General features: G+C 38.2%; 1 protein-coding gene across 2 annotated transcripts in view; it reads left to right on the top strand.

The window, feature by feature from the left end:
* Nucleotides 1-8,047: 8,047 nt before the first annotated feature.
* Nucleotides 8,048-27,403, top strand: part of TAFA5 (TAFA chemokine like family member 5) — a 346,749-nt gene continuing 327,393 nt past the window's right edge. Inside the window, exon 1 of one of the 2 annotated variants that reach the window (XM_072147087.1) lies at nt 8,048-8,587. In XM_072147087.1, coding sequence (XP_072003188.1) covers nt 8,497-8,587 — 91 coding nt within the window. In that variant the 5' untranslated portion in view covers nt 8,048-8,496. The remainder of the gene's footprint in view (nt 8,588-27,403) is intronic. The other variant, XM_072147088.1, reaches the window with a different exon arrangement.

Raw genomic sequence — 27,403 nt, 5'->3', positions numbered from 1 at the left:
TCCTGCAGTTCAAACCGAGCATCAGTATGGGGAAGAAAGGTGATTTGAGTGCCTTTGAACGTGGCATGGTTGTTGGTGTCAGAAGGGCTGGTCTGAGTATTTCAGAAACTGCTGATCTACTGGGATTTTCACGCACAACCAGGGTTTACAGAGAATGGTCCGAAAAAGAAAAAACATCCAGTGAGCGGCAGTTCTGTGGGCAGAAATGCCTTGTTGATGCCAGAGGTCAGAGGAGAATGGGCAGACTGGTTCGAGCTGATAGAAAGGCAACAGTGACTCAAATCGCCACCCGTTACAACCAAGGTAGGCAGAAGAGCATCTCTGAACGCACAGTACGTCGAACTTTGAGGCAGATGGGCTACAGCAGCAGAAGACCACACCGGGTTCCACTCCTTTCAGCTAAGAACAGAAAACTGAGGCTACAATTTGCACATCGAAATTGGACAGTAGAAGATTGTAAAAACGTTGCCTGGTCTGATGAGTCTCGATTTCTGCTGTGACATTCGGATGGTAGGGTCAGAATTTGGCGTCAACAACATGAAAGCATGGATCCATCCTGCCATGTATTAACTTTTCAGGCTGGTGGTGGTGGTGTCAAGGTGTGGGGAATATTTTCTTAGCACTCTTTGGGCCCCTTGGTACCAATTGAGCATTGTTGCAACACCACAGCCTACCTGAGTATTGTTGCTGACCATGTCCATCCCTTTATGACCACAATGTACCCAACATCTGATGGCTACTTTCAGCAGGATAATGCTCCATGTCATAAAGCTGGAATCATCTCAGACTGGTTTCTTGAACATGACAATGAGTTCACTGTACTCAAATGGCCTCCACAGTCACCAGATCTCAATCCAATAGGGATGTGGTGGAACAGGAGATTCGCATGGATGTGCAGCCGACAAATCTGCGGCAACTGTGTGATGCCATCATGTCAATATGGACCAAAATCTCTGAGGAATGCTTCCAGCACCTTGTTGAATCTATGCCACAAAGAATTGAGGCAGTTCTGAAGGCAAAAGGGGGTCCAACCCGTTACTAGCATGGTGTACCTAATAAAGTGGCCGGTGAGTGTATTTGGGAAACATCTAAATTAATTGGAGTTTTAAAATGCGGCAGGCTTTATTAAATAGTAGACATTCATCAAGGTGAACTTTTGTGGAGCAGCAGAATATTGTGCAGTCAGTGATTCTGAGCTGTGCTCTAATCTTTCATTGAGCACAGGAGCTGGTGAAGTATGGGTAGAGCATAGGTCGATATGTTCAATAAGAGAAAACAAATGTGCTCGCACCCTGCATGATATGTAAGTTTAACAAGTGCTCTCTGCCACCTGGCAAGGACAGGATAATACTAGAGATGCAGTTATTCTGCCTCACATAGCTTTCAGTGTTACTCATTACTACAGCACCGGCTTCGGTGGACAGCTCCGTCAGTAAGGGAATTACTACACCCTGTTACACCTCCAATCCACTACACATCAGGCCTGGTGCAGCCATGCGTGCAGGAACTGCTAGAGCTCTGCCTTCTCCCAACTGAATGTCTCACACCAACACAATACAAGTGACAGCCTGTTCCTATAATTGCGAAATGAATTTATTGTTCCCCTGAAGGCTAAATAAAGCAGGAAGTCAGTGGCTTTTTATTCAAAATGTGCCATGGTTTAGTAAACTGCAAGGAGATTCTTGACACACACATGTAGCAATAACCATTCATAGAGAGATGAATTTTCATCGTTCAGTGGGTGTTATTTCAGTATTCCACCTCTATTACAGATCTATTGCACCCGGCCAGAGAATCACACGATGGGATATTCTACATATTGGGGAATCAATGGAGAAATGAAGTGTAAGATTTGCTCATCTCTAGAGATTGTGTGATCAGAAGTGATGTGAGGATACTGTAGTTTGCTTTATGTCTTTGATATAGATATGGGTTTAACTTTTTATTGCATGGCTAAGGTTGTATAAAATGACAATTTCTTACTTTGACTGAACATTTAAGCTTATACCTGATACATAACTTTGTTTGGGCTCATACAGTATGTTTGAGCTTATCTATAAGGAAGCTATATTTTCTTTTATTTTTATAAATACTAATTCATACTTTTGTGGAATGTCATCAGGAAACATCCATATGTGATCTGTCAGGGTTAGACATCCTGAATGTAAAGCCGGTATAGCAGTCATTCCCTACATAGTAGGTCTTCAACTGACCCGCTTGAGGGCCAGGAGAGCTGATATATAGGAAAACCTGGAGGAGGATGCAGTCCTACACCTGACTGCATCTCCATCAATCTCAGGATAAACATTCCTAGTTACAATCAGAAGGTCATAATACATGATATTAAAAAATTAGAATATTCCGTTATTTTTAGTGATCAATTTTGGGAGCAAGACTTATGAGTCACAATCAAGAGAAATGCCCCCTTGTAGTCATCACTAGCCTAGATAACACAGGCTAAGGATAACATCTGCAAATGTGATTATTACATTCTACTACTAATCTGATGGAAACTACTCATGTAGTGTTTAAAGAGCATTTGTGTAACATGTGTCAAATGTATGAGCAGCCACAATATGCTTCTTTTTTATGTAACCGGTGTGTATTTGGCATGTGTCTAGAACACATGTGCCATGTAGATCTAGTAAGATATATCTTATACATTTTGTAGTCTTTTGTAAGCACATATTAAAAAGTAGTTTTATCCAGTGCAATGCACCACATTATAGTTTCCTGCCCATGATTGATATTTGACTTGAAGAAACATAAATGTCCACTTTTGGAGACAAATGTCAAGGCAACTATCAGAATTCCTAGTGAGTATCATACATGGGTCCTATTAATTGAATTATTGAATTAATTGTACCCCTTAGGGTACATCGGCATCATTACACATCTATTATCAGAGGAAGTGAATACTAAACGACCATTGGTTGGTACAACTGATATGTCTTTTTTCCGGAATTTGGAATTTATAAATATGTTATGACATTCCAATACTAGAAAACAAAACAAATGTAATGAAAGTAATTTTAGGTCTTTCCTGCCCATTATGTTTTCATACACACTTAAAACCATATTGAAATATTTTTGCCGGAATGGTAAGAGAATAAAATACCTTGAAAATGCTTTTCTGTTGGGGAAGTCAATAGCTATGGAGAAGAGATTTGCCTAATTGCATTGCATTAACATTGTGTTAACAATGTGATTACATAAACACAAAATTCACACAATGTAAACGCACCAGTTTGCACCAGAAAATCCAACAGTAGCGCATGCTGTTTCATTATACAATGCAAACTGCTTTGGTAAAAGTGTGCACACAGGAGCAACTTTTATTTGTTGCTGCACTTTCCATCTACTCCATGTGATACAATTCTATCCAAACATAAATATGTTGCAAACTATGACTTAGGCTACATTCACACTGCCGTATGGGGGACGTATATACGGCCTATATACGTCCCCCATAGACGGCAATGGGCGCACAGCGCCCTACGGGAGCGGTATGGTGCAGCACACGTGCGGCACTGTACCTCGCCGTACCCCGGAAAAAGATAGGACATGTCCTATGTTTTCCCTTATTACAGCGCCATGCACCATACATCCCTATGGAGAGGGGCGGGGGTGAGCAGCGTTCACCTCCTCCTCCTCCTCTCCTCGCACGCTGCTGTGTGCCAGCCGTGCTACGGTACAGCGGGCAACGGCAGTGTGAATCTAGCCTAAGTGTCAAATGTATCTGTGTTTTTGTGTTTTGATAATAATAAATGTTGTTTAATACCAATTGGGTCCATTTGAAACACACTCCTTGTCTAAAGCAGCTCAGTTCATACCCTTCAGTGTGTGGACCCATTACATGTCTTTGCTATACACAAATCTTCCCTCACGAATAAACACCACCATGTCCCTTTGGTACACAGTTTTCTAATGTGTAAGCCAAAATTAAGCCGCGACACCAAAGTGCGCAAATACATGTGCAAGCAGAAAAGACCCTTTTTTAGTGCAACCATAAAAGAAAAACTGGCCCAGATACAATATATATATATATATATATATATATATATATATATATATATATGGGCCATTGTGTTAAAATCAGTTTAAGGCTACATTCACACTGCCGTTGCCCGCTGTACCGTAGAATGGCGGGCACACGGCAGCACGCGGGGAGAGGAGGAGGGAATGTACGGCGCACGGCGCTGTAATATGGGATAAGATATGACATGTCCCGGGTACAGCACCGTACCGCTCCCGTAGGCGCCGTGCACCCATTGCCGTCTATGGGGAACGTATATCGGCAATATATACGTCGGCCGTATATACGTCCCCCTTGCGGCAGTGTGAATGTAGGCTAACACTGTGTTAATATTGTATTTTGTGAATGTTAGCGTAATGCAAATAGGGATATCTACTCTCCACAGTGTTGCAAAACAGAATGGGGCATGTTTACTAACAATAGTGCAAACCCTGCACTGCCCCAACAGAATGCATCACTTATTTTTTGGTGCAACTTTAACATAGGGAGTGCGGCACACTTCTGTTGGACTTTGAAAGTTAAATCTGATGCACGGTCTGACTGAGCCCCCTAATTTGTGTTGCATGAAGAATAGTGCAGCTACACCACAAATGGGTCGCATGCAACACAAATGTGGCACAGACACTTCTTAAATACCTGTGCGGGCAATTTGTACTAGAAAGAAGTCCGACAGAAAACTGGGGCACAGCACCTAGTAAATGTGCCCTAATATAATACAACATATGACTGCACCCACCTCCATCCGCTCTAATGAATCATTCAATTACCGATTAAATATATAAATCCTTTGTCTTAATAAATCTCCCCCATCAGGTCTAACCAATGTTGCCACTTTTATTCATATATTTTATATGTTTCTGGATGCAATACCTGTGGAACAATGCAATGAAGAGTTCTAATAAAGATGATCCAGATTTATCTAGTGCTTACTAAAACAGACATGTGATAGCAGCTGACACGTTCCCCATAAATAACAAAAATAGCAACTACACACATACTGTTCTAATTCACTCATCTACAGCAATGTTATACATTACAACTCAATTTAAAGGGGACTCTCACTAAAACAATTTTATGACACAAGACTAGTAAAACTAGCCCCATTGATTTAATGTCAGTCATGTCATAAACAGCATTCTGAGGCTTCTGGGACTCGCATTCAGGGAGAGTGACTGCGCATGTACTGTCAACTCTCCCCTCACTCTCAAGATTGATGAGGGTCTCGGCAACCAGACCACCACTAATCACATTGTATGACATGTCTAATTGACAAGTCACAAAAGTCTGTTATGAAAAAGCCCCCCCCCCCCCATTCCTCCCTGTGGACAAATACTTATTGGAATAAAAAATATTTAGTGTTATCGTTCAATCATTATAGCTCTGGAGATACAGATAATTAATCATTTTTCTGCAGGTATCAGCCATATATTTTAGCGTTGCACGGAAGGTCACTAATAGTTAATCTGAATAATGCCAAACTATTTCTTCACTTATTTTAAAAGCCCTGTGCACATAGGGATATGTCATTGATACATTCAGATATTTTACTGGGTTTTCTTTCTTGTACTAGATTGTCAGACACATTGCCCCCATTAAACAGAGTGCACAGGTTTGTGCATGAGAATGAGAGTGTATAATGAGTTTGTGAGTACTTAAACTTATTAAAAGTTAGCATGTATGTGAGTTTAAACATTATGAAAGTGGGTGCATCTGAATGATAGTCTATTATAAGTGTGTATGTCAATCAGAGTGTGAGTATTTATAGTATGTGTTATAATGTTTACAGGGTGTGTATGAAACTATGTATGGGGGTGTATGTTGGAGTATATATAACGTGTGTGTATGAGAATGTTTAAATGTGTGTGCAAAGTAGTGTATTATGAAAGTGTGTGTATTAAAGTGTGTGTCGGTGTGCATTAGAATGTTTGCATGTGTGTTAGAGTTTTTCTGTGTGTATTATGAAAGAGTGGGTATTATGAATGAGTGTATGAGAATGCTTTCATGTAAGTGTATTATGAAAGTGTGTATGTATGTATGTGGAATGTGTGTATTATAAGTGTATGAATTGAGTTTGTATTATGATTGAATGTATGATAATGTTTGCATGTAAGTGTATTATGAACATGTGTGCATGTATGTGGAGTTTGTGTATTATAATTGTTTGAATTGAGTTATTGCGTGTGTTATGATTGAGTGCATGAGAATGTTTTCAAGTGACTGTATTAGAAAAATATGTGTATATGTATGTGGGAGTATGTGCATTATGAGTGTATGAATCCTGTGTGTGTATTATGATTAAGTGTTTGAGAATGTTTGCATGTGAGTGTATTATGAATGTGTGTGCATGTATGTGGAGTGTGTGTATTATGAGTGTATGAATGCAGTGATTGTGTGTATTATGATTGAGTTTATGTGAATGTTTTCATGTGAGTGTATTAGAAGAGTGCGTGTATATGTATGTGGGAGTGCATGTATTATGAGTGTATGAACCCTGTGTGTGGATTATGATTAAGTGTATGACAATGTTTGCATGTGAGTGTATTATAACAGTGTGTTTATTACTAGTGTATTAATTGAATGTTTGTGTATATTATAAATGAGTGTATTAATATGGTTCCATGTGAGTGTATTATAAAAGTGTTTGTGTATGTATGTGGAGTGTGTGTATTATGAGTTTATGTTTGTGGGTGTGTATTATGATTGCGTGTATAAGAATGTTTCCATGTGAGTGCATTATAAGAGTGTTTGTGTATGTATGTGAAGTGTATGTATTATTAGTGTATGAAGTGTGTTTGTGTATTATGATTGAGTGTCTGAGAATGTTTCCATGTGAGTATATTATAAGAGTGTGTGTGTGTATGTGGAGTGTGTATATTATGAGTCTATGAATTGTGTGTGTGTAGAGTATGAGTGTGAGTATGATAATGTTTGCACGTGAGTATTATAAAAGTGTTTGTGTGTGTATTGGGGAGTGTGTGTTATGAGTTTATGAAGCATGTCTGTGTATTATGATTTAGTGCATGAGAATGTTTCAATTTTAGTGTATTATAAGAGATTATGTATGTGAAGTGTGTGTATGTGTATGAACTGAGAGTGTGTTTTAGAATTGATTGTATGAGGATGTTTTCATGTGATTGTATTATAAGAGTTTGTGTGTGTATTATGAGGTTATGAAGTGTGTGCGTGTGAATTATTATTGAGTGCATAAGAATGTTTCCATGTGAGTGTATTGTAAGAGTGTGTGTATGTATGTAGGAGTGTGTTTAAAATGAGTGTATGAATTGAGTGTGTGTATTATGATGGAGAGTATGAGAATGTTTTTGTGTGAGTCTGTTAAAAGAGTGTGTGTATGTAAGTGGAGTGTGTGTATTATAAGTGTGTGAAGTGTGTGTGTGTGTGTGTATTATGATTGAGTCTATGACAATGTTTCCATGTGAGTGTATTATAACATTGTCTGTGTATATGTATGTAGGAGTGATTGTATTATGAGTGTATGAATTGAGTGTGTGTATTATGATGGAGTGTATGAGAATGTGAGTGTATTATAACATTGTCTGTGTATATGTATGTAGGAGTGTGTGTATGTGTGAGGGAGTGAGTATATCCCACATTGTGAGGACAAGGGGCAGCAGCACTGTCTCCCAGCCATCAGTCTCTGCCAGAGAGAAAGAGATGAAAGGACTTGCTTCACTTCATGTGTCCACGACAACCGGAGACTATGTGCGTTACTGAGGAGAGAGTAGGGCACCAGCCTATTACACAGTGCCAGCCCGAGCTGCCCATTCACACACACAATAGACATACGCGGATTGCCCATTTCTCAGGCTGCAGCAAAGCCTCTGCAATGTACGGAGGAGGTGCCGTGTGCCAGGCTGGGGGCACAGGTGGTGGCACATAGAGGAATCCCGGGGCTTGTCCCGTTCCGTGGGAGGGGGTGACGGGTCGCAGCTCGGCAGTGGGGGCACAGTCTCTTCTGTGGAGAGGGGGGGGGGGGGGCACATCGTGACGTCACAGTCTCAGCCCAGGGAAAGTTGCGCTGAGCTCTGGCACTGTGCAGCGGGCAGCGGGCACTGACACACAGCTCTCTCACCATCCAGCCCTGTACCCGCCGAGGGAGGGATAGAGAGAGGGAGGAAGGAAGGGAGGAGGGCAGCGGCATCATCACACATTCCTCTCAGAGAGGCAGCGCAGCCTCCGCAATCAGCACAAGCATCCGCTGCAGCAGCGAGGACTGTGCCCACTGGAGGCTACCCTGCATCGGAATGAGCTGAGCGCTGCCAGGACAAGTTATCCCAGGAACCGGAGCGTCACTCATGGCTCCCACCTACCTCCCTGATTCATGGGGAGAGCCTGGTGCCCGCTAAGACTTTGCTGGGAGCTCCGGGAGCCCTTCATGCAGCGCGGTGCCCGGGATTCACTCTCTTACTTTGTGCTGGGGATTCGCTGACTTGGGGAACGACATGCAGCTCCTGAAGGCTTTATGGGCACTAGCAGGAGCGGCCATCTGCTGTTTGCTTCTATTTCTTATCCACTCTCAGTTCCTTAAAGAAGGTAAATATGCTGGCCACTGGATGCGGTAAGAGGCGCCGTCTTGGGCACAGTTCCCATTTAGCGGCAATGAGCTGTGCATTGTGCAGGTGGAACGACTCGGAAGGAGCTGGGGAGGGAAAAATCCTGTTGAGTAATTGGCTTGTTTGGAATCCAGATCAATAGGTGCCCTGATCCCCTTTTATTCAGCAAGTTCTCAATAGATGGCACTAAAGTTCTATGGAAAGGGCAGCGGAGTGCACAGAGGATTCTGCAGCTCAGGCCCCAAGCCATTCACTAGTCCCCACTCCATACAAAGTCATTGCTCTGGATTTTGGGTGGCCACTGACTAGCAGTCGTCCCATTGGAGATGCACAGGTTAATGGAGTTAAATGATGCTCTCTTTACATTACCGCATCTGCAACGCCACATTTATTATCCCTGCTCTCCATGGAGAATCTTCCTGATCAGCTGCTGCCTAGTGATTATGTAGGCATCTAGAATGGTATACAGTACCATCTGTGCAGCCTGCCCTTGCTATAGGACCTATACACCTCAGGCACCTATAGAACTTGTGCTTCTTCCCTGCTTGTCAATGCAGATGCTGCTTCATTCTGCTAGTTTTGGTTTTTGCAGGGATGTCGCATTATGCCTCTATAAAACATTAACCCTGTAAAGAGTACAAGTCATGGTTCTTAGTCCCTGTGCCGCTAAAGATGCCCTTGTGGCTGTGATGCCAATCCGCTTGCTACTTGTGGTGCACCATGGCTTTTCTCTGTAGATTGTTGTTACTGGGGAATGACAAAGCTCACATCTGTTGCTATAGCAGTATTTATTACCAGGCGGATTGATGGAAGTGTGGATCTTCTGGTATGTTCTGAGCAAACATCACAGGAAATTGCTCATGGGCTTATTATATGGAGAATAAAATCTGTTGTATATCAATGTGTGAGGAGAGCTGGGCGGCTTGTTTGAGGGCACTGACCTGCTTAAGGCACATATCATTTATATAGCTTCTTAATATTTAGGACATGATGTGTTTCATCAGCAAGAGACAGTGAATGTGTGTGAGCGGCTAGTTAACTGGCTATAGAGGGCTACTCTACGTGTGGCTTATGCTTGAACATTTCCATGTTGCACTTGTTAATACAGGCTGCTCTCACTGCCATGAAATGTCTGGAGGTTGCTGGCTCAGATCCTCCTGTCTCCTATTTGCAGCCTAGTAATGTATTATACAAGGTAACATTTCCCTATTGCACTTGTGTTTTGCATTCCGCTATCTTAATGAAGCACCAATTTTTTTTAAATGTCAAGGAGAACTTGCCAGGGGGATGTTTCCTGTGGTGCAGAAATTTTGATCCTTTAAAAACAAGAATATGGAAAGTTCATAGGAAGAATCCTCGTAATTGATCACATCGAATTCTTCTTCTCACTTGCATCTCTGGTTTTTTTTTTTTTTTTTTGAAGGCGCAGTTTAGAGGACATTTTTTTTCTTCTCGCAGCTTTAATGAGAAATGTACAGTGGACTTTATGATGTGTTTAATGATTGCAGTTGTGGCTTAACACATCATGCATATGAAATGATTTCCCCTTCAGAGTAGTTCTGTAGCCAAACTCTCCATATTAGACATGATCAGGGCTTCCTGGATTATTAGTCTCAAAATGGAACGTCTTGCAGAATCTGTATGGATTTTATTTACAGTGTGCGGTCCCCATGCAGCCATTGATGTCTGAAACTGGTGTTATGGGGATAGTACAACATATTGTTGGGGTAAAACCGTATGCCTCCTGTATTAAATCACGCAACATGATGCTTTTTCTTTTAAAACTTTGACCCCCTATGACTTAAAGACATGAATAGGTGTATTTATCAGTGAGTGTCTAATACATTGAGCACATGTTAACCAATTCTACTAATACTATTGACACTTATTGAAATAGGTAACTGTATACCTATTTGTAATGAGAACTTTTTAGGTAACCGTTTCCTGTCCTTGAAGAGCGGCCTGTATCAGTATTGGTGATCTTTTCCTGGCTCACTACAATTTCTTTGATATCTTCTGGGGAAACAATCAGCACTTGTTCCTCCATGAGTGGGAAAGAGCTGTTTAAATGGCCATTTCCATGAATATGTTTTTTTAGGAAGTGAAGAATGGGTGACACAGGGTGCTATTTTTCCACACTTAGGCTTTTGTGTAGAAATACAGGTCATTCTGTGGCTAATCCGTTCCCTGATGTCCAATCTGTCTCTCAATGTTTCAGAAAGATGAATAGAGCTGTGAACTAAGGAAAGGGCATTGTAATTTATAATTGCAGTCCCATGCCTGTCTAGGCTGTAGCCAAAGCTCGGTCTATTTCATATTTGGTCCTGCTCAGACTACTCATAAAGGTTAGGTAAATAAAATAAATAGGACAAAGCCTAATACAAATATTTACACCTAGAATAAATATGATAAATACATGTGTGTTTACATAAATATGATCTATAATTTCCAGTCCAGTCATGTTTTTATAGGAAATCATAAAGGCTCCCTGATTCTGAAATAATGCAGCTCTTGTTTTGTAGAGATGACAGTTACCTAAAGTTACAGCAGGCTCCATTTCCTGGCTTTTGTGTATCACTCCTGAATAGAAAGCCATTGAAGATGTGCACCCAGCAACAATATTTCCAGTGTCGCCTAATAGTAATCATTCTTTTCAGCACGCATCATATCTGTAGCCTACCATATTAGTAAAACTAAGGCTGTCCCAGAAAAAAATGAGGGCAAGTGCTGCCGTATGAGGATGTATTTTAGCGAGGCAGCATAAAATTATAGTTCACTTGTAATTATACATGCTGTTTGATAGAGAGTTGTTAATGCTGTCACCAAAATGGATGTCAATAGCCTGGATAATACTGACATCAAAATGGATGGGAATAGCCTGGATATTGTAGACATGTAAATGGATGCTAATAAATGATGTCTCTGAGCTCAACATTTATGGAATCCATGTTTGGGTTTCTATCCTTTACTTTGGATGGAATAAAGCTCCCCTAGACATCAATTTCTGAGGAGTACATTTGCTTCTTCCTTGTTTCTCTAAGAATATGTTCTCATTTGCATTAAAGGTGTCACTGTCAAAAAGGCAGTGTTCTTTTTCCAGTAGAATATCACCATGATGGAAACCGCATGGTTCTCTTTATAGTCATGGGGGTCTGTCATTTGATGTCATAAATGAAGATACTCACAGAGATATGAACCCAGACAAAATAGATGGCCAAGGCATCTAGGACAATATCTGATAAAGTAAAGTTGTCAGAATACAGCCATTTTCACTTAGCAATGATAGATAACACTTATATGATATGTGGAATGTTGATTTGTTTCCTGATGTATAAGACATGCTTTACGCCTACTCCCATTATCATCATGTAAGTACCCTGGAATCACATTGTAATCTAATATTTGTGTAGTAAATATAAAACACGGTCCTTGTGTATTTCCTTCTTCTTATGTCACTACCGGTATCCTGAATAACCGAAACAAAAACTGAGAACATACAAGCTCAATGCAGATGTTGGCTTCGGCCAGATTATAACTCAGGCTGCCAGAACTCCAGGGCCCAAATGCTGGTCAGGATTTCATGCGTACAAATAGTGTAGTTTATAGCCTTTATCTATGTGTTATATATATCCGGTGCTGTCAACATTGCCTATTAAATAGATACACATATAGTAGAGTACGTATACTGGAAACAGCTATTGGTACTTAATATAATGCACTTTGAAGGAGTTACCATCTAATGATGTTGTTTTTGCTAGGGTATGCACATTTTATGCATCCATTAAAGCATTTTTTGCTAAATGTATTCAAGAAAGGCAGTATATTGTGCTGTAATAAAGTACACTCGAAAATATTCATATTTCGAGTCTGCTCCTTCAGCAAACACATTGCTTTGGGACAGATTTGTAAAAGCTTATACCTATCATTAAAGATCTGTCTGTGAAGGGCTCCTTGCAGTTGGTGTTACCATTGATCTGACTTTATTGAGGAAAATATGTTCCTGCAGTTGTTCTTTTCTGATTTGTTCATTTATCCTCCTCCTGCAATCACAACCTCATTAGTTAGTTTGTTGCTGTTGACTAGGGTCTAATGAGAGGGCATAGCCTTTGTTTAGTATCTGATGAGATTACATGACAGGTGTTTGATGTTCACATGCTACAGGGAAACAATTCTGTATTTACTCTAACCACTATTACCATAATTGGCCACATAAATGGCTTTCACAAGACTATAACAATTCTTCAAGAAAGTGCATGGCTCTAACAACTAAAAGCAAGTACATCCTTAGATGTAGATGATAATGCTACCATCATATATGTTTAATGTCCATTTGTTATTGCTTTGATCACACAGTCCAATAATATCTTCTGCAATTGTGTCTTTTCACATGGATCCTCATAAAACTCGCTTTACTCTTCCGTTATATTGTGTTCCATTGATCTGGGAAGACTTGTGTGTGTGGAGGGGAGGGATACTAACAGTACTGCACCAGTTTTCTGGTGTGAATTTTAGTTTCTTTGTGGAATACATTGTCATTGAGGGAGCATGAGCCCCCTGCAACATGCTTTACCAGAAGAGTGGGCAAATAGTAGCTGAACTTTAGGACAAATATTTCCAGTGGCCAAAGAAAGAATTATGGTGATAATTAACATAAACATGATATACACATCATCCAACAGCTGTGTACCTAAAACTTTCCATATTTATGCATATGCGGTATTGTGCATGGCCAGCTCTAACTACGACTAGGAGATGAGTGAATTTTGCGAGTTTAATAGAGGAATAACTAGTTACAGGTTATCAAAAGGTAAGATGACATATTACCATTACAAAAACTTTATATTTGGCTTTACCATTTGATAAGTTATAACACCTTATAGGGCATCTTTATTTCTGTATGTGATGCCCAAATAAGTCAAGGGAAAGGAGAACAGAAGGTTTAAGCAGGGGGAATAAGAAAAGAACATAGGGGCTCTGTTGCTGAAGGCTCTAGTAAGTCTTTTATCTCACCCAAGTGCTGGATTCATATCTACTCTGCTGCTGTTCTATAAAGACTACGTTCTGCTGCCTATAAGGGTGTGCTGTATGGAGACCAGGGAGAAGGAGCTATTCTTCTCTATTATACTTTATGGGAAACATCATACTTTATTGCCTCCTTTTAAGCTAAGGGAAAATTACACTAGATATGGAGTTTCATTTTAGTTGTGCTTTGAAACACCAACTCCTCCTTTCCTTTGATGATGCAGAAGATTTTACACATTATGGATACGGATCCTACAGAGAAGGAAACTGCTGTTTAATTCCAGATACAGATCATATAATGGCCAGGAATAATGCTATTCCTCCTGTTCATACACTGCAGTTTATTCAAAAATGTCAGCTTAAATGGCAGATATACCTCAATGTTAGAAAAGAGTACATTACTCTCATAGTGACCCTACAGTAAATCTTGTTTGGATGGTTAGGACTGGTGCCCTGACATTTTACTTGTATTTACTGTCAGCACATCATGACTATGTGATTTTACATGCAAAGGTTCCAACTAGATTATTAATACATGCAAAGTGCTTTCTGAGCTTGTCACCTATCATAACTATTCCTTCTCTTTCAGGTATAATGGGGTCATGTATATCAAGTGCAATATGAACAAGGCTTTTGCCAGCAGCAAGCAATCTGTGATTGACTTTATTTTATAACTTTCACTCACTCCATCTGATAGCTAGAAAGATGCAACAACACTTTCTTTCTCAACATAATTTTTTTCATCAGTATCTCTAACTTGCCAAATTATGTGTGAAATCACTTATTGATAGTTTGATGCATGTCAGACTACAGGACAGCTGCCCTCATGTCTCCAAATACTGGCCTTTTTTGTTCCATTGCAATTCACAATAGGGGTAAATCTTGCAGCGTGTTAGTATTTATATGTGGATATATGTGGAGATATTTCAGTAGATTATAAAAGTTGATTGAATAATAGTTGTGGCTTAGTTTATGTCAAGGTCTGCAGCATGTTTCTGAAATATGGCAATATGCAAATATTTTAAACCTAGGTGAATTGTAAAATTAAGGCTAATAGGGTGCATGCTAGAAATGCATGGAAATAATCCATTTCCACATGTCAAAGCTTTACACAGTACTTTTCTATCGGTTATCTGTCAAATATGAATAGCAAAGGCAGCATATGACATGAACGAAAAGTAGAGCCATCTTTCCTTCCACATTAAGACAATTCCATAACCAAAAGCATTGCCATTTTGTCACCACTAGAGCCAACAATCACTGGCCTCAACATTGACCTATGTATGGGCACCACTGAGACCAGTGATCGTCTCTTATTATGGACTGAACACAGATACATAATCAACTCTTATGTTTCAGAAAGAGCTAAGGATGGTTCCGGGCTTCCATAGCTGGAATGGGAGTAGTTTATACTATATTCTGCCTTTATCCTTATGCTATATACTTATGCTATTTGTGAGTCAGAGCAGAAACCTATTATTGACATGCCTCAGTGAACATGAAAACTGTGTTTGCATGACACATTGGCATTTACCATGTACAGTACATGACTATGTAAGGAAAGGTACAAATGTTGAAAAGCATCAGCAACTAACCTTTGGCTTACTATAGGATATTTAGAGGTTGAATAAGGTCACTCCATTGTTTTCATAATTGTTTCTAATTAAATTTTGCTTTGTGAAGAAGTTATTCAAGGTCTTTTTCGGGATAAATGAGGAGCCTGGTAGTTAGTATTGATCAAAGAGCAAGTAAGCGAAATCAGAGAGCTGTCACGTCTTTTTCTAGACAAGCATTTTTTACTGGATAAAAAATGGCTAGAAAACAGAGTGAGGCGATCCTATTAAAATGCTTATGGCACACTTCCATATAGTTATAAAATATAATTTTACAAACCCCTTTTCAATAAGAATGAAAAGCACCACTGATCATATTTTATCATAGTCTGGCATTACTACATGCATTACTTTAACCCAATACACCAGTTCATAGTAAACCCCATTCCCCAATCGGCAAGTTTTATCTATTGTGTAAAGAACTGATCAGCAGACAGTTAAATTGATCCCTGTTCTTCTATAACCTAAGGGGACTAAATCAGACATAAATTGAGATAATCCATTGTGTGAAAACCGAGAGTAGATAAAATCTGCAGATTAATGAGACTGGTCTGATGGAATTGATCACAGTATATATAGCTCCTGTATTCTCAGTAGTACTGACACAACAGCGTGTCGAATCTGTGCTCCGCCCAAACCATACATATCCCTTCCCAAACTTATTACAAGGTTCCTTCAGGTTATAAAATAATTTTATTTTCTTATTACATCCAATACATTCTTAGTTATTACTTCTACTGTATTGAGAGCACCATTCATTCAATAGTAGGCCCAAGCCTGTCATGATGTAAGATTCAGATTCATCTATTTCTATAAAGTTGGCAATACACATCCATTTGAAAAAAGGCATTTAGATATACCGTATATATTGTACAGTACCCATAGTCTTTTACGAGTTAGGCATGTCAAGAGTATGTGCTATTGGGAAAATGTTTTCACTGTAAATTTTCTCTTTAGGTACTTAAAGGAAATCTACCATCAAAGTCAATGCATAATAAACCAGTGACACATTGATCCAGGCACAGTGGCTGTGGTAACCTTCCTATATTTGTTATCCATGGTCTCCTTCCTTCTAAAATCAACTTTTAACATTATGTTACTGAATCAGAAAGGCCATGGGTGTGTTACCATAGCCCTAGTGCGCTTGCTGTACATGCTGTTGTTAAACTGCAGCAGTACATCTCAGTCTCCCCCTGCATTTCCTGTAATCTCAGCAACAGTGAGCAGACAGTGGGAGTGGGGAAGTACTCCTTTAGGGTGGATTCACACTGCCGTTGCCCGCTGTACCGTAGCACGGCGGGCACACTGCAGCGCATGGGTAGAGGAGGAGGCGGTGAGCGCTGCTCACCCCCACCCCTCTCCATAGGGATATATGTCCTATCTTTTCACGGGGTACGGAACAGTACAGTGCCGCACATGTGCTACACCTTACCGCTCCCATAGGGCGCCGTGCGCCCATTGTCGTCTATGGGGACGTATATCGGCCGCATATATGTCGACCGTATATATATGTCCCCCAAGTGGCAGTGAGAATGTAGCCTTACAATGTAACAGCCAGTGAAGCTGCATCATGGAGGGCCTCTGATGACATGCCCATAGCCTTTCTTTAGCATAATTTTAAAAGTTGATCTTAGATGGAAGGAGACCTTGGATAACAAATATAAGAAGATTACAAGTCACAGGCCCAAATTTAGTGAAGTGCACCAGTTTTCTGTCTGACTTTGCACTGAAAAGAATGGGTAAACTGCTTGCACTTATAGTTATAAAATGTCTGCACCAGTTTTGTATTGACAAGACAGAAACATAGAAATTTAGAAAATGCACTAAGTGCTATTTCCGTGTATAATTCTGTGTGCGGTGATTCACTAAGATCATGTGCCTGAAATCATGAATCTGGTGCTTCCCTGCACTTCCCTATCTTTTTTGTGGTGCACCTTTAACATAGGGTGTGCGACACAAGTTGCAAATTAAATATGGCACTCGATCCGAATCAGTCGGACAGACCGACGGGACACCTCCTAATTTGTGTCGAATGGGACGCAAAAGTGGCAAAGACACTTAAATACCTGTGCAAGCCAGTTCAGCCTAGAAGATTGTGCACAGTCTGACAAAAGTGCGGCGCAAACCCTTAGTAAATGTGCCCCAGCATGTTCTTGCTTAGTCAGAATTTGCGTCACATTTATTACTGACGTGTGCCACAATTCTGTCTTCCCCACAATTCTGCACCATAAACAAAGTGCACTAAAAAAAGAAATGGTGCACCCTAATAGAGCAGTGCAGGGAGCACCAGATTAATAAAGACCGCGCATTAGTTTTGATGAATCTGCCACACTCTGCACACTCCACAGGCAAACTGCACCTAGTCAGGCAGTCACCTACTTAAGAACACCCAACTTACAGACGACCCCTAGTAACAAACAGACCTCTGGTAATTGGTAATTTACTGTACTTTAGCCTTAGGCTACAATAAACCCCAATAACAGTTATCAGTGGTGTCTGCAAGTAAGCTTTATTGTTAATCTTGGTTCTTATGACAATCCAACATTTTTAAATCCATTTGTCAGAGAGACCAAAAAAAATTTGGCTGCAGTTACAATTATAAAATATACAGTCCTGACTTACATACAAATTCAATTTAAGAACAAACCTACGGAACCTATCTTGTATGTAACCTGGGGACTGTCTGTGCAGACTTCACTAGTTTTCATAGTGTCCCTTGATTTTGATGGTAGATTTTCTTTAATAGTTGCATCCTCTTTTTAGTACTAGATAGGTTTTGTTTGTTCTAAAAAGGTAATCATCTGATAAGTGTGTGAACCGAGGCGTCGTTATCTTTTTTTACAGCTTGCACCTTACAAATTGCCCTAGTGGTTCTATAGTCAAACCAGCACAAGCAACGCGGCAACCTAAATCTTCTTGATACTGCATAATGAAGTGAAACTCATGATCATTTCATAAAAAGGAGACACTACTCTCTATTAGTCTGGGAAATGGGGTATAGAAATTATTTTGCCACTTTTAACTTTGCAAATGTTCCATTATACACATCCAAATGAGGTAAATTCATCTTATGGAACTCACCGGATCGTCCACAATATTCTCTTAATTTGATGACTGCATCTAATTCCTAAGAAATGAGAAGTTATATGTGTCATAAAAGGGGTGAAGAAAAGACTCTATTATGAGTATATATTGAGTATCTTTCGCAATGTATATTTCAAACAATATTTATATGAACACAGCCAGATAACTATATATCATAAATATACAGACCTGTCTGTGAACTGTTTTGGAATTGTATTAAACCTCGAATAGAAGGAATTTTTGGTACATTACATGTGTTTCACATAATAAAATATTTTAGTAACAACCAGGTTAACCACCATAATCACCTGCTCTGTAGCACATATGTGTATTGCGATTCACAGCTGGACCTCTATACTCCCAGCAGAACCTGTCATTTCCACTAACTGGGAACTATAATATATTCTACAGGGGTTTGTGGCATAGTTCCTATTTCTCACTACACAATATATTGGATCCCCTTTGACCTTAGAGTTCATGTTAAAACCTGTTTGTTATATAAATTATATTTCTAAGTTTAGAATAAGACCTATCCACCGGCTCTAATTCAAAAAATAAAAAATAAAACAAAATCTTTGTTTATGTAGCACCTTTATATTCCCCAGATCATGGGGGACATGCAAACAAAATAAGACATTACAGAGTAATAACACGGTCAGATAAAACAATAGTAATGAGGGCCCTGCTCTTTTAGAACTTGCAATATCTTAAAGTAAACTTTTAGCCCCCCCCCTCTTTTAATAATGCTCATTCCTCACAGTATATTTGCATCAAGTACATGATTTCAGGAGAATAAATAGCAGGCAAACATCATGCATAAGTACTATGTGAAATGTATATACCAGAATGTATATTTTTTTTTCATTTCTTAACATTTTATATTTTCTAAAACCAATACTATAACTGATGCATTATATAAATATATATAAATATATTCCACATTGTCATTGCTACGAGATGCTTTTCTTTTAGCTTTGAGAAATAAATGCACATATTTGAGCCATATTTGCATTTTGTATGTTGGGCAATGAAGATTCTAGAAGGTATTTTGAAATGCTTTTCTTGTTCAAATCAAGAGAAGACAGAGCAGACAGTTCTTAATGATGAAGGACGTCCCTCAAAGTAGAAATCGCTTTCCTCTCCAGTTTTGTTAGGTTAATTTAGGTTAGCCTTGATGACCTGAAGATGAGGGTTTCATTTTTTTTCATAGAGAAAAATAGAATGTAAATGCATCAACTCATTTAAAATTGTGGAGCTGTATTTCATTTCATCGTTCACTGGAGCTGATCCAAATCTCTCTGTATGGAAGGCTGCCATTTACCACTGTTACTGCTTATACAGATATATTTATACAGTGTATGAGAGCCTTTATGCTAGAGAACTCACAAGAAAAGAGGGTCTTGGCATGGACGTGACAATTCATATAGGAAGACATACTTATATTGTTTCAAGTACATACAATTATTTTTTAAATACACCCAGAAAATGAATTTTTAAATTCTAACATAAATGTATACATGATTTTTTTTTCAGCAACTCTGTTGACATTGATTTTTAGAAAGAAATTTATACTTTTTGAAATGTAGAGCTTTGTTTAGATTCACTTATATTTTATAGGTACTTGATTTTGTTTTCCTCACTGACGAATTAATTGCTATTTGGTAATTTTTTATCATACTGTGTAATAACTGAAAATAAGTAAAGCCCCTTTTCCCACTGCATAGTGCTGGACACGGTTCCATTTGGTTTGGAGTAATGGTCCAAAGCCAATGGAATACCATGTGGTGGCTTTTCCACAGAATAAAGTACTGACATCTCTTTCTGATGACACAGCTAGCGTTGATCAATCAAAGAAGATCAGTTTGGACATGTGACCAAAGAGTACCACTTCAGTACCACTTCAGGTCATTGGCACTTAGCCTGATGTAGATACTAAAAAAGCAACAAGCGGTTATGGCTAATTTTAAGCAATCTGGTACCATGCAGTGGAACACCTTACGAGTTACCTTACAGGTGAGATGTTATTAATACATAACCATAAAGTGTGGTAATGGTACTGAACAGTAATTTGAGCCTCTGCAAGAAGTAATAAGTGTATAACAGTAGTAATACTAACAGTAATACTAACAGGTAGCAATGAAAAGTCCAGCCGCGGGAAATATATATCTGTCTTTTGTGATACCAGTGTGGAAGGAGAGGTTGGGTACTGTTTGTGCCAAAAACGAAGTCATGTATTTCTTTTCCTCGACTACCCCATAAAAACAATGGTCAAAGAAAGTGGTTGAACACCAACTCTTTTAGTTAATCATTGTACCTCAGATAGTTGACACAATTGCCCCAACATTTCAAAAGGGGGGTTGTAAGAAATGGGTTACTTCTGAGGGTTATTAAAGATATGGAAGGGTAACTGCACACATTGCGTATTACCCGCAGATTTGTCGTACAGTAGCATTAACGTTACGGGATTTTGAAAAAGTACTGTAGACCATGTTTTTATTTCCGTGCGGATATTGTTATGTGGAGCAAACTATAAATTAATGAACTTTTCTCCACCAGATTTGCTTTTTTTTGTGTGTGTGTGTTTTTTTGCTTTGAAGTCTATGGGCTTGTGAAAATCTACATTGGGATCTGCATCAAATCCACATCATGATACAGATTTGGTGCCACTTTTTTTCTTGAAAATACGTCAGATCAGGTGAAAACAGCAGACAACAGTTTGAATTTCCTCCATTTAGACTCCTGCATAGTTGCTACTGAAGCTATAAATGAATTTTTCTATAACTCATACACACTATTATATTTCTATTTTAAAGCACATGCATAAGTCATAGTGTTGAATACTTAAAATAGGTGCATATATTTTTAAATACATTAAGTAGGTCGCTGTCATTCCTGGTGTTTGTATTCATTAGTTTGCTTTAAATCTATTGCTTTAATAAGTAGTGAGTGAATATATGAATTTTCATTTCTCCACACTTAAGTGTATGATTTATAAATTAAGTAATCACTTTATTATTCTTTTGTTACAATTTAAGAGAGTGTATTATGAACTACTGAGTATAAGGGATTATTATCTTCATGGATTAATTAATTTCTTAAGGATCAAAGAACTTTATATCTAGCCTCTCTATTGGATATTTCAAGAATATTCTTTGTTCTCATACTCTCAGTCTGCGCGCTTGTTACTTTTTAAAAAGATAGATTTAATCGTTTTATGTGTAACTGATTTTGAGTGATTTTGCATGTTTGTGTATGGCATATAATATGCACTATGTCATGTTCACGAGTGGAATATTTGTCGCCTAAGTTTCTATGATTTTTTTTCTGTCCTCGTATTAGTTGTACAGGGCTAAAACATGAATATTAAACATAGTCATACGGATATATTAGGACACAAATCATATTTTCTTAATATTTTGGGCTGTTTTCAGTATTTTTACATTCAAGATTTTTAGCAAAAAATTTTTTTTGCCTGTACTATACCCAAAATGGCTGCTTATCTGTTGTGCCATACAGGCAAGATTACAAATGACTTAATGAAAGATTGCAACCAAAGTGTATATCTGGTAATATGTCAATGTACCGTATTTTTCAGACTATAAGGTGCACAAAAAATCCTCTGATTTTCTCAGAAATCAAAGGTGCGCCTTATAGTCCAGTGCACCTTATATATGAACCATACTTACAGACAGCAGCTGCCTTGAACGGTGCACAGGTCTGCCACCTGCTAGTCATTGATCTGCGCCTTATACTCCAGTGCGCCTTATATATGAACCTAGATGTTTTAGCAGGCATTTATTGATGGTGTGCCTTATACTCCGCTGCGCCTTATAGTCCAAAAAATACTGTATATTGATTTTAAAAAATGTCTATTATTCTGTCCTGTTCTGGTAACCCTTTAGGATAACCTCACTTCTTCAAGGTCCACAATCTAGGCAAAAACTTTTGCCTGCTTCTAACATATGTAAGTGGTATCTCTCTGTACACAGCAGGTATATGATATACTCTACAGCAAACCCCTACCATTAACCAGTGTGCCTGTTAACCTGCTAAATGCTGAGGTGAAACTGTGCTGCCCTGTTTAGCAAGTCCCGTTACACTCTGCTGGTGAGGGGGGTGGGGGGCAAGGTACAGTTGTAGAGCAGTATATATACAATTCACAGTAATACAAAAGTTAATGCAATATAGTGTGTGAACAATTAAACCCCTAGTGTTTTTCAAAAATAAAAAATCCATATTTCCAGATTTCTGTGGAATATGTTTTAAAATATACAGAAAACATACACACATCTGGTATGCCTTCATGAAAAAATCCTCTAATAATGAAATAATTTTAAAATGACCCTGTATGTTGAATGCCATAATGGAAAGTCTAAATGATAAAAGTCTAAAAATCGCTAATTTATATGTTTGAATAAAAAGAGATTAAAAGTTTATACTTTTATCAAAATGATGTCAGGTAAAACTATAGACGCATGTAGGTATAGATATTCATTGTCAGCACAGGCAGATGCAAAAGAGTGAGTTAGAATCCAAAAGTCTTTATTAGAACATTGATAAAATAGAAAAAAGGAGTGATCACTACAAGGCAGCATGCCGTGTTTCAGACTAAAATAGTTAGTTGGTCTTGCAAGAAAATACTTAAACAGTTCTGTATGTGGAAGTAAAAAATGAGGATGTGAGAAAATGGTGACACAATCAAGAATGGTGACTTTCAAGAAGTCTATTGACATTATGTAAAACAAGTTAGTCAGTGTTGTTTTTACCGTTGGGAGTCTATTCCTTTTGGACAAGAGTGACTGGTTTGGCTATTATTCCTTGTCATGCCAATAGGCTTCTTGACAGTCAGATAAAGATAAAAAGGGAGCCTTATTTACAGTAGCAACTGTTATACAGTGCTTTAAATGAAAAGCTTTTAATAAAGGTTGCAACGTAAACATGCAGAAAATACTACCTTTGTGGAGGTAAGTAAGATCATCTCTTCCTTACCTCCACACAGATCCTGTTTTGGAAAGCACCTTAGCCCAGCTGATGGATTGAGACACATTACTTGGCTATTGCCCTCTTTCACTCCAGGCTCCTGACATCTCGTTAACCTTGTGATCACTCGAGTTAAGGGATTTCCACACCACACTTCCCAAAGCTTTACCTTTTTTTGGTTTACTTTTTTTTAATTACATGTTTTATTCTATAGTCAAATCATTGTGTGACATTTATCACACAGCATTTTGCGACATATAGGTTATGAGGTTATATCATCCTTACATAGATGCATTAACTTTTTCTGTTCCATAGCTGACTAAGCCTCACTAGTATCTTGTAGAGCTGCTGAGTAAGGAATATGTATCCTTTGCCATGGGCTCCCATTTACCTAATCAACATTTCTGTGTTAGGCTGAATTCACACTACTGTTCCTTCCCGCTGCTAAAAAAGTGTGAAGAATGAAGGTTTAGCGGAGGTTAAACATATCAGTTAAAAATCCCATTGATATCAATGTAAATTTTATGTCATCTGTTATAGTCGGTTTGGCATGGACAATTATCCAAGTGTTTTTTTTTCAAACAGAGGAAAAGTAGTGCAGCCTCATTTTTTCCGTCCAAAAAACCCATGGATAAGTGATCCCTGCCTAAACAGAACATAATGGATGACATAAAATTTGCATTGATGTCAATGGGATTTTTAAGTGTTATATGATCTTTATTCTTTACTTTTTCGACAGAGGGAAGGAACGGAAAGAAGGAATGGTAGTGGGAATTGAGCCTTACTTGTTTGTACTTTTGTTTACTGTTTAATAACAAATAAAAAAATGTTGTAGAAATTGACTACATCTCACTTCAGAAAAGAAGTGGCTTAAAAAGTGAAGTTATATCAGGTTTATCAAACAGCATATAAATTTAGCCCAACTTGAAGTCAATTCAGTCTTCAGCAAATATGACTTCTAGAAGTTTTATGATGATAAATTATCCCCCTCTCTTTATGTTACATTCTCGCACGATTTTCAGACTTTTCTGTTACCACTCACACTAATGAAGAAGTCTAGCTATTATTTTTGTTCTGTTTTCCTCTGTAGTTCATTAGCTTGAAGTATTTATCTGTGACATAAAAGGTTTTAATCCTGATCCATGTGACAAAAAAAGTACCATGGGACAAAGAAAGCAAAAAAGAAAACTGCAACTGGGCCATTTTCTTCTGCTGCTTGATGGTAATGTTGAATAAACTCCTTGCCAACTAGGTCAGCCAAATGTCGGATTCCTCTGGCAGAAATGATTGCAAGTTTCTATTCTGTGACATTTGAAGACAAAATGCATGTTTCCTATAAAGAACACATTTTACAGAACACATTTCTGATGGGGATGAATTCGAAAATGACCGACAATCAATTATTAATTTCCACGGCAGATATAATAATAATTAAAAAAAAACAGAGACAAAAAAGCAGATATTTGTTCTACCACAACCCTAGTGTAATGGGGATCTTATATACTTTGTTATTTTATGCTAATAATCTGGTAGAGGAGGTGTTTGCCACTCAAACAATGTCATTTTCTTAAAAAGCCTCTTACTTTAGAATTGCAGCTAAATACTTTCTGTAGATTCCATAATGATTTGCGTTTTCTAGTGCTCTGATTAACTTTGATTGCTGCTATTAAGAATTGTGATTATCTACGGTATTTAGCATATATTGGCACCTGCTCCTTCACATGTAAATGGATTTGTTTCATCGATGCTGGAAATCTTATGATTAGTGTTTATTAACACAGCAATACTTTGTGAATAGTTCAGGCAAATTTAGATATTGGACATCATGCTAGTTTAAAGGGAAAAAGTAATTATGTTTATATTACATGTTTATCATTAAATACCTATAAGATATAAGAATATTACTATATGGGATGAATGTATGGTAATATGCTAAAAATTCATATTCTAAATATTTTTAATCATTGTTTAAACATCATTTTTAATCATGTTACTTTCTAGGAAGGAGCAGGGTGCGGCCTCTTTCACACTTGCGTTGCAAATCACGTCAGAGCTGACTTTTTTGCCTGTGATTTTCATTAGTTTTTCATCTGATTAATTACCGTTTTGCATTTATCATGTATGGTTTTTTTGCATTTCAATTCATTTTCAATGCATTTTTAACACACATAAAATGCATGTAAAAAACACTGATGATGGTCTAAATTTTCTATGGCAATTGATCAGTGAAAAAAAGTGCTCCACTTGCATGTGTCTCAGAGTGCCATGAGTTTTTGATTCGTCTCCATAGACTTGTATGGTGTTTTTCACACAAAAGCAAAGCATGCTGAGAGTACATAAAAAAAATGCAAGTTGGACAAAACCCAAAGGTGGAATAGAGTGCAATTTTGAGCTCTGCACATCAGAAAAAACATGCATGAAAACCGCTGTGAGGTGCCTTAGCATGCTAATTAGCCTTTAGATATAATAAAGCATGCCTAAAGGGCTGTTTCAGCTAGAAGTGTATATTGGCTATCCAGTTGATAGATAAAAAATCTTTGGGAAATATCCATTAATTGTGATTAATAGTAGATAGGCCCATTTTATTTTATAATTCAGGGTTTATGTGATTTTGGTGACCTAGTGGTATTAGTGATTTTAGTGATACCTAGTGGTATTAGTGATTTTAGTGATACCTAGTGGTATAAGTGATATTGGTGATACCTAGTGGTATAATTGATTTTGGTGATACCTAGTGGTATAAGTGATTTTGGTGATACCTCTAAATACCATGCTCTTTTCTGTGAGCACTGACTATCAAAAAGATTTTGATTAAATACCGTAGAACAAATATCAAAACTGATGTAAGGTCTTAATCACGACACTTATTTAGAAAATAATTAAAGGGCCTTTTGAAGGGGCTTTTAATAAATCTGGAGGTATATCTTAATTCAGGATTTTTTGAAAAGTTGCATACATGTGTGCAACACATCTGTATTCACAAAATATAGTAGACCGTCTAAATTGAAAAGTAGATTTGGTGTGCCTAAAAAAGGTCCTAATGCAGATGCAACAATTTTGAGACACTTTAAAGGCAGAAAACTAACAAAACTGCAATAACACATTCCCCCGATTGAGTGCTATGCACTGGATAGAGTAAGTAGCAGTGTTGTAGCCTCTATTGGACTCTGTGATCATATAATAGCCTGATGTTTCCATTTGTTGCAGAGCAACTGGGTCTAACACCGTAACAACACATAATGGAACAATACGTCATGGTATTGTTAAAGTGGTATTCCAGGAATAAGAATAATTTATATTTAAATTGATCATTAAAATATAAGCTAAATGTAATTAGTTGTTATCTAAAATTTTGCTCCTCTTAGCAGAAAAATGTGGCTACTGGCCCTTTAGCCACTCATGGAATATTTAATGGGGACACTAGGACAGTGGTGGCGAACCTATGGCACAGGTGCCAGAGGTGGCACTTTGAGCCCTCTCAGTGAGCACTAGGGCTGTTGCACCAGCACAGAATTCACCAGACAGGACTTGAGGGATCCTCCTGCAGGTCCAGGTAGCCCAGGATGTGAATCGAGCAAAGAACTGAAACACATAACTGAAAAAGGGCATCGGTGACCTGCGATTAATCAGTTCCAAACTTACTTACTGTCTTAGCAGCTGCAAAATATCCATTTTTTAAGTGATTTACAGCATTCAATTAACAAAGGAAAATGTGACTGTCAATTTATTCACTGCAAATAGAGTGAAAACATATTTTACACATTTCTTTTGATACAAGTGCATTAAATGTGTGTGTAATACTAGTGAAGGTAATAGAATTGCTTCTGACTTGATATTTGTACTGTTTGGTGCACATTTGTATTTATGTAAATTGTATTTCCCTGTGATATTTTCATCTATAAACTCCACATACTATTTAGCCATAAGCTATACATGAGGATTTCTTTTTTTTAGAAAATGCATAAAATAAGTATTAGTAATTCCTATTTTTCTTAAAGGGCTGCATAATTAATAAGATGCATCCCCTTTCTGCAAATATAAATATATGATCACAGGAGGTTTCAGCGGTTGGATCCCTTCCCCACCACCAAAATCAA

The sequence above is a fragment of the Engystomops pustulosus genome, chromosome 4 (genome assembly GCF_040894005.1).
Source record: "Engystomops pustulosus chromosome 4, aEngPut4.maternal, whole genome shotgun sequence".
NCBI lineage: Eukaryota > Metazoa > Chordata > Amphibia > Anura > Leptodactylidae > Engystomops > Engystomops pustulosus.
The sequence above is the reverse complement of the archived record's forward strand: the minus strand, read 5'-3'. Positions and strand labels throughout refer to the sequence as shown.